This window comes from Arachis hypogaea, chromosome 18 (assembly GCF_003086295.3).
Source record: "Arachis hypogaea cultivar Tifrunner chromosome 18, arahy.Tifrunner.gnm2.J5K5, whole genome shotgun sequence".
NCBI lineage: Eukaryota > Viridiplantae > Streptophyta > Magnoliopsida > Fabales > Fabaceae > Arachis > Arachis hypogaea.
In genome coordinates, this window is record NC_092053.1 from 38,394,968 (window position 1) to 38,404,662 (window position 9,695).

Here is a 9,695-nt window from a genome sequence, read left to right on the forward strand (position 1 = left end):
TTAGTTAAATTTGGGTCATCATAGTATTTAAGATGTGACTAGTTGTGCATATCAAATATTGTGTGCTTTATAGATATCAATAAATAATATATTTATTTAATTTAAATAAAAAAATCCGTAACTTCTACACAAAATCAATGTCACCATTTTTTAACAATAGTTTAACACACAATAATAATTCCCATCTATCTATCTATAAATTCCGCAAATTTAGCATCAAGTGCATTCGGAATAAGGGTGATACGTATTATAATAATATTAGAGCCATGGAAGTGACCTTGAAGAAGAACAGCCCATCCGGGACATCAATTCTGGTGCCAAGTGTTCAAGAACTGGCCAAACAAAAATTGTCTAGTGTTCCACCCAGATACATTCAGCCACAACAAGATCATGATCTGGTAATCTCTGAAGTTGATCATGCACTTGAGATTCCAGTTATTGATTTGCAGAGATTGCTTTCTACTGAGTATGGAGATTCTGAATTAGCCAAACTTCACCATGCTTCCAAACATTGGGGATTCTTTCAGGTCTCTTTTCTCACGCCCTATCACTTCTTTAACTTCACTTCCTTCCAAAAATGGTAGCACTTAAAACTGTGCAGTTGTAAAAAATTTTGTGCAACTTTTTTTAAAAAAATTAACTTTTTTAAATAAAAGTTTATATGTTGTACTGTAGACATCGCTAAAAAATTTAATTTCAATCCAAAATGGCTTATTATATTTATAAAAAATTATTTATATACTAAAATTCATCATTATATATTTATAAATTTGTATATAAATATATGTATTATTTAATTTATTTTTAATATATATTTTATATATTAATATATATTTTATACTCACGACTAATTTTGATAGCTAATTTAATTTTAATATGCACATATGTTCAAAATATACAAAAGTAAGAATTCATCAATTATATGCATGTTTATTGATGTACAGTATTATTTAGAGAAATTTAGTATAGATAATCTTCACCGTATATTAATGTGATTCAATGGTTAGATTAATAAAATATATATACATACTATAAAAAATTATAAACAATTAATTACTTAACTTAATATTGGTGTCCTTTAATAATCCTAGCTCTTTTCAAATAATCATTAAAAAAAAAACTTATGCGCGTTTATTCTTAATCTTGTTTATTTATACAAAATTTTACGTCATTTTCTTCTCTTATACTCTTATTAAGTTATTCCTCTCAAATACATACGTTTCATATTTAAGCCTCAATTCTTTAGGTGATCTTTTTCTGGTTGATTTTAGGAAAGTTCCTATGTTTTACTGAATTTTCAGTGTTTTTGATTTGTTAAATACTTTTAGCTTTTAACTAATATATAGTTAAGTCTAGTCTTAATAATGAAAAACGTATATTTTATTTTCATTATGAAAGAAATAAATAAAGAAACAGGAATAATTTCATCAAGAAGAAAAATTGAATACTGATTTTCTTAGTTTAATTATTCTGTTAATCTTTTTAATTTTATCAAATTTTTAATTAAGTTTTTATATATATTTTTTAAATGAGTTTCTATACTTTTTTTAGTTTTGTAATTAAGTCATTTTTATATCAAAAGAGTTAAAATTAACAGAATATTTCTCTTAAAATATATGCGGTCAAATATTTAACTAAGTTTTTAATTATAAATATCTTCAATTTGCCATATAACATTTTTTACACTAGAAAGAACCTAATTATAAAATTAAAAGTAGCATAAGAATTCAATTGGATGAAAAAAAAAGTATAGAAACTAAATTACAAATTGATAAAATTATAAAGACTAACAGAATAATTAAACTAATTTTCTTCTATCGATTATATATATATTGGAATAAAATACCTTATAACACCAAATAATCAATCATGTGTACGTATACGTAATAAGAATTAATATAGTGGTTGAATTAGGGGCGGTGCTAGATACAAGGAAAGGGGGGCAATGGCCCCCCTAATTTTAATATTTTACATGTAAATTATATGTAAATTTTAGTTTAGCCCCCCTTAAAATTTTATTTTAGTCTTATTTTATTGTGTAAATATTTTTTGCCCCCCTCTAATATTTCTTCTAGCTCCGCCCCTGGGTTGAAATGACATGTGTGTGATCACTTAAAATAGTGATTTGAATTTTTGTTCAAACTAATAATTATTATATAGTTATGATACCAAATTTAATTCTCTTCCTTTCAATTCATATAAAATCAATCGTTTCATTCATTCATTCATAATTAGAATGAACAATCAATTTAATTTTGTTATTATTGTAGCTTGTAAACCATGGAGTTAGCACTTGTCTGATTGAGAAGGTAAAGTTGGAGATGCAAGATTTCTTCAACCTTCCAATGTCAGAAAAGAAAAAATATTGGCAAAGTCCAGAACATATGGAGGGGTTTGGACAAGCATTTGTTCAGAGTGAAGACCAGAAACTTGATTGGGCTGATATATTCTATATGCTCACACTACCAAACCACATGAGAATTCCCCACTTATTTCCACAACTTCCTCTCCCCTTCAGGTTTTATTTAATTTGCATGTGCTCCCACCAGATCATGATATGATTGCTATTGCCATGATTGAAAATATATTATAAATTTTATGATAAGTAGCTCTAGCTGCACATCGTCAGATTTTGTTATATTTTTAATTTAAAAATTTTTATTTATATTTTTTTAGGCTCAGACATAAGATTAAAGTTTTTCTACGAAAATAATATTGTCTTCTCGATCACATAATTATTTACTATTACTAAGATGTTTTTTCCTCCTAATTTGTGCAATTTATTTTTTGAGATCGCTAATGTGAAATGTATGATAGTTTTTATTATTATATAAATATTTTTGTTTCTTCCCTTCTAATTAATTTTTTGTTTTTGCTATTGTCATGAAATTATTTATTTTAAAATTTAAACGGATAAAAAAACATGTAAAAGATTTTATTTGTAAATATTAATTTAGACAAATTTTTTTTTGGTTTCCATGATTTTTTTTATTTTTTAATAATGTTATTTTATTTTATTTAAAAAAAAAGAATAGAAATTGATTTTTAATTCATAAAAAATTTAAACCTGTAAAAGAAAGTGCATAATTTGTAATAATTATTACCACATCTTCAGATCTTTCTCTATTATAATCCATGCTATTCGTATTCTTTCTTTACTGTCTGCAAGATTATGTTTCTATTAGTGTTATTACTACTGACTATCATTAAATTCGATATTATTCATATAATAGTTGCACAATAAAATTTATAATAAATTATCACTTTTTTGTTTTAAACATTTGGGATGAATGTTAATGTTATCTTTAATTTTTTTTCCAAATTAATTTAATATTATTATTCCCACCCTTTAATATCATTGTACAATTGTAGTTGTGAACTTTTAGTATCATTAATTGTATGTGTGTACTCGATGCTTTTGCCATGTAGAGAAACTATGGAACTTTACTCACAAGAATTGAAAAACTTAGCCATAGTTATTATTACCCAAATGGCTAAGGCTTTGAAGATAGAAGAAGAGGAAATGAGAGAATTATTTGAAGATGGAATTCAAATGATGAGGATGAACTATTATCCTCCATGTCCTGAACCGGAAAAGGTTATTGGGTTCACACCACATTCGGATGCAGTTGGTCTAACTATACTCCTACAAGCCAATGAAGTTGAAGGATTGCAGATAAGAAAGGATAATGGCATTTGGGTTCCTGTTAAACCATTATCTAATGCCTTTGTCATCAACATTGGGGACATATTAGAGGTAATAGACCCAACCATATCAAATTTATAACATCAATTATCAACTTGATAGAAATGATAATACTCATTAAATAACTTTTTATGTTACAAAAAATCGTCGAATACTATTGAATTTATTGGTGAATTTATTAAAAAAATTTGTTGATAATCTACTTATTGTCGAATTTAGCGACAGAATAAATTTGACGATATAAATTTTGTTAGTAATTATTTATCGGTGGATTTTTTTATCTGCCGCTAATTACCAACAGATATAAACTTTTAATTGTGAAATTTTGGAGTTTGTTACTGTCAAATTTTTCTTCCGATAAATATAACGGTAATATATTTTTTATTATCAATAATTAAATTAATATTTACCGACGGATTTAATTGACGGTAAATTCGATGGTAAACTTAAACTTTAATTTCTTTTAAAAAATTTATTTTAAAATTCAATATATAATTTTAAATATATAAATTTAATAATTTTAAACTAACAAAATTCAAAGTTTTATAATTTTTTATAATAATTTGTCTATAATTTTTAATTGAAAGTTCACAAATAAGTTTATAGATCAAATTTTATTATTTGAAAAAAAAAGAAAATTCAATTAAGTCGGAAAATTAAATTTAAAATGTACTAAACCCTCAATTATAAAAATTGAACAAAATTAAATCAGAAATCGAAAGAACAATACTGATGAGCATTAAAAATTAGACTATACTAATACTACTACATTACATAAAGAATCAACTATACCAAACTATTTATGATGCTAACAATGAACTAATTTATCATTCACAACGTCAATTATACATTGTCATAAATTAAGCGAATACAATAGTCAAATCAAACACCAATTCATAACTAATAAAAAATTCATGGTCAACTATCATTATTATTAATCATCTGATACAATTATAAAAATTGAATAATAAATATGTTTTTTTAGTTACCCAAGATTCAGTCTTAGTTTTTCAATTAAGTTTGATAAACCTTGATCTATTAAGTTTTTGTTAACAGCTAAAGAAAGTCCAATAAAAAATAACAAAAAATAGAAAAGGTAAAAGAATCACAGAGACACTAAATTAAAAATCAATAATAAGCAGTAAATAAAATAATGTGTAACCTATGTATGAATTATTTGAAAAAAAAATGATTACTATTTTATAGGTCCATTATAAATCATTTTAATTATGGTAGAAAATAAGATGTGTCAACAAATTTATGATTACTATTTTATACCAAAAAATACTTATTTTAATGCAATAACAAAATGTTAGTCTAGATTAAGAAAGATGTGCCACATACATATATAATTTATAATGCATCTTGGATCAATTGTAATACTGGAATATATTCCATGGACAAACCAAAGAAGTAACACAGCAAACCATAAACATAGTGTGAACTAACCACAACATAAAACTAACATTAAGATCACTGAAACTTAAAATTCTAATAAATAACTTGCATCAAATACTCAAGCAATAGTAATAGTACCATTATTTGTATAAATTTTAGAATAATTATTATCTAAATACTCAAGCACTAAAATAGATAATTTTTTCAATCCAAAACCCTTTAACATTCTATAATGAATGATATCTAAATATGAGAGACAGATTCAATTTGAAAAAAAAATCACAAATTACAAAGCAGTCGCAGAACGATAAAAATTGTAGAAGGAGCAGTGAAGAATTTACCTTCACCACAAGAAAATTTCTTGGTAGTGATGTGAAGAACCTTAGTGAAAATCTTCATGGTTCCTTTCACCATGAGGCGTCTGTCCTTGGCAAAAATACGGATAAAAGAGTTGAGCAGGATAACCAGAAGCAACAGAAATAGAAGGAGATGCAGGCGATAATTGAAGCAGCCACCGGTAGAGGAATCAGAGGCAAAAGTGAACTTGAATGGTGGTTCAAAAAAGGGGGTCGGGGAAAGAAGATGTTAGGTTTTTTTATTAAACAAATAAAAAAGGATGGAATAGGGAGAGGGATGAGGGCAACCTACCTGGACGACAGAGGAGAAACACAACTCCGACAACAGAGAGAGCGGCAGCGGCAGCTTTTCCAATGGTGGCAGAGTGTAACAGCCCAAACCACCCGCTAGCACGATATTGTCCGCTTTGGCACACAAGGCCTCACGGTTTTTGCCTTTGACGATAGGGATGCTAGCCGAAACCCCCCACACTCACTCGTCAAAACGCGTCATGCTAGGGAGAGGTATTCACACCCTTATAAGGCATGCTTCGTTCCCCTCTCCAACCAATGTGGGCCTTACAATCCACCCCCTAAGGGAGTCCAGCGCCCTCGCTGGCACATCGATCCGGGTTCTGGCTCTGATACCATCTGTAACAGCCCAGACCACCCGCTAGCACGATATTGTCCGCTTTGGCACACAAGGCCTCACGGTTTTGTCTTTGATGATAGGGATGCTAGCCGAAACCCCCCACACTCACTCGTCAAAACGCGTCATGCTAGGGAGAGGTATTCACACCCTTATAAGGCATGCTTCGTTCCCCTCTCCAACCGATGTGGGCCTTACACAGAGATAGAAGGAACAACTCCGTTTGAGACAATGAAACACGATACAGGCAACTTAATGCTGACTTTGGAGGAGAATGGAGGTCAGCAGCACTGGTGGAGGGTGGCCAGAGAGATTGCCGAAGGAAATTTTAGGGGAGAGAGAAAAGAGAGGAGAATGGGGGAGAGAGAATGATGTGCTTGAAAATAAGGAGAGAAGGACACACATTTTGAATTAGATAAGATTTATCGTCGAATTTACTGACGGATAAATCAGATGGTAATGCATTGCGTATGACCAAAACGTAACATTTTGATAATTCTAATAGTAATGCTTGTACCAATTTTTTTCTTCAAATATTACTAGTGAATTTATCGTTAGAAAATCTAATCCGACAATAATATTTCTATAATTTATTGTTAAAGATAAACCTACCATTAACGTCTGATGCTAAATTCAATAATATTCAATATTTTTTTTAGTGTTAATTTTTATTATATTTGGTATTTGGATTCGGTTCTTATCAAATTTATTTTGTTTTGATCCCAATAGTTTTAAAAGTAAGTGATTTGGGTCCATTTAAATTTAGATTATTATATGATCATGATTAAAGGTGTTTCAAAAAATAAGTAATTATGTTAAATTAAAAATTTATTTATAATTATCTTTATATAAAATTAATAATAAAAAATTATTCGATAATTTAATAAATTTGATTAAATTATCATCTAATAAATATCAATTATTAAATTCACATAAAAACAACTCCACCTGAATCTTTCTTTTACGCTCGATGTAGTGCTTGCTAAGCGACTCTCAATGACATAAATGAATATTAAGTAAATGAATTAAATAAACTCGGATGGATCGAGAAATAGCGAAGGGGCACTATCACAATCGCTAAGATCTTAAAACTATTAGCAATTATATAGATGTATATATTTGTCGCTAATATATTTGTTCCCATAATAAAATATAAATGATTTTTTAAGTTTTATATTAAAAGAAATTCAAGTTTATTAAAATTAAATATAATAAGTTATCTTTTAAAATTTGATTTGCATCGAAACTAAAAATAAATAAATAAATAAATATATCAAATCAATTAAAAAAGAATAAATTATGATGTCAAATTTGAAATACTAGTTAGTTAATTAAATTAAAAAATTTTAAATTAACTTTCCTAAATATAATTGATTTTCTTTTAACAGAAAGAATGATTCAAATAATAAAGTATTTCATCTATATATTAATATTATTATTTATTTTATTGTTATGCTTTATTTGTTTATTTTAACACGTTTAAACGGTCTTCTATCTTTAACAACTATTTTGCTTAAGATAATTTTTATACAATGAATATTATAATAAATAGACTTCGTAATTGATGAATAAAAAATAATAATAATAAATAGTTGAATGATATTGTTTAAGAATAATATAGGTAAAAGAAATTTTATTTTAAATTAATTCTTTTTATGCGTTAATTAATTTATTAAAGATTTGATGACACTATATATTAAAAAAATTATCCCTATATATTTTTGCCCCACCACTATATATGGTTTTGGATTTATCACTGCGTACAATATATAAGAATAGATCCCAGTAGAATTATGATATAAATTTTCTCTGTCTTCTTTTCTTACTTTATCGAGCCAAAAGTATCTCTAAAAATTGGGGCAGGGTCCAAATTAGAAAAAATTGTCTATAATACAAAAATCATGTGTTAAATGCACACTACTACCGTTCCAAAAGAGGAAAATAAATAAATAAATAAATAAAAGAAAAAATGAATGCGTCTGCAATTAGAGGAATATCGAAGGAAACACCACCTTTAGTGTAAAAAAAAAATGAATTATTAATATTAATTTAAATATCATTAAAAATATAACTATTTATATTATTTTTTATTAATTTAAATTAAAAAATAATTTTATAATATAATATTAATAAAAAATTCAATCTTTAGTGAACTAAAAAAATATATAAAGTAAATAAAAAAAAGTTTATGCAAAAAATTAAACAAATATAAAAAAAAATCTTGTTTAGAAAACGTGTTATTAGAGATATAATTATCCATGTTACTTTTTCTTATCAAATATAATGCAAAAACAAAGAAAAATAATCACCTAACACTTTTCGTAAAACAATATTTGTCTTCAATTATAAAGGGAACGCATTTATTGTTATTAAACTAATTAACCTTGTTACTTAAATTATTTATTGTGTTTTTTCACTTGCCAGATTATAACCAATGGAGTATACCAAAGTATCGAACATCGATCAACGGTGAACAATAAAAAAGAAAGACTTTCAATTGCTACATTTTATAGTCCTAAAGAAGATGCTATGCTAGGTCCTTCACAAAGCTTGATCACTGAACAAACACCAGCACGGTTCAAAAGTGTTGGAGTAATGGAATACTATGAGGGTTTTTTTGCCCAAAAACTTACTGGAAAGTCTTACATAGATGTCATGAAAATAGAGAATCATCATGATTGAAATAAATCTAAGTTTATTTTGTTTGATCTAAGGCATTCTAATAATATCCCATGCTATATATATTTGTAGCCCAATAAATGCATTCATGATGCATCGTTTCTTGGTACATCATAGTGGTTAATATTTTTCAATGTTGTTGTTCATGTACTTGTGCATTCCAATAAAGGATATATGGTGTTGTACCAATATTTGAGAAATTAAATTCCTATTTTATGTTAAATTTTTGTCCTAATTGTAATCTTTTTTTAATTTTACTATCTTTGATACATAACGTTTGTTCTCCATAAGGTTCAATATATCTCTTATTTTTTTAATATATCATGTTAAAATAACAAATAATTGTAATAAAAGATCGATCAAATCTATAGAACATGTAATTTGAAAATAATTAAAATATTATACTATGAAATTATTATTTAATTTGTGAAATAAATAGTATATAACAAACATCTTGATCTTTTAGGGTTTTTTTTTTGAATAAATAAAAAAAATTCATATTTACTCATTTAAAGGTTTTTAATTTTTTTTTTTATAGTTTTAAACACTCTCTCACAATTTCGTAGAAGACAGTCTATAGCACATGTAAGGACGGTGAAATAGACTAATAAGGCCATTCTGCACATACTGCGTGTGCAATAGCGGTGAACATTTACAATTGCGCGGTTGATGGCAGCGAAATCGTGAGAAAAAGCTATAATGCACGTGTTGCATGCGAAATTATATATGAAATTTTCACGAAGGATAGCTATATATATCATATCCTCCAAATAACTTTCACCTTTTATCTATTCTTTCTTCTTTCTTATAAAGACAAATTCACTAAATGGCTAGTGAGCGTGTAGTCATTGTTGTTTATCTGAATGTAACAGTATCATGTAAAGATGATGGTACACATTTTGAATACAATGATTTTGTTGTTATGCAT

The 9,695-nt window shown here is 27.0% G+C and overlaps 1 protein-coding gene across 1 annotated transcript; it reads left to right on the forward strand.

The window, feature by feature from the left end:
- Positions 1–201: 201 nt before the first annotated feature.
- Positions 202–8,990, forward strand: LOC112773027 (protein SRG1). Its single transcript, XM_025818070.2, has 4 exons — positions 202–527; positions 2,271–2,518; positions 3,430–3,757; positions 8,513–8,990. Exons 1-4 carry the CDS (start codon positions 267–269, stop codon positions 8,768–8,770), a joined length of 1,095 nt encoding a protein of 364 aa, XP_025673855.1. The 5' UTR covers positions 202–266; the 3' UTR covers positions 8,771–8,990.
- The last annotated feature ends 705 nt before the right edge of the window (positions 8,991–9,695 follow it).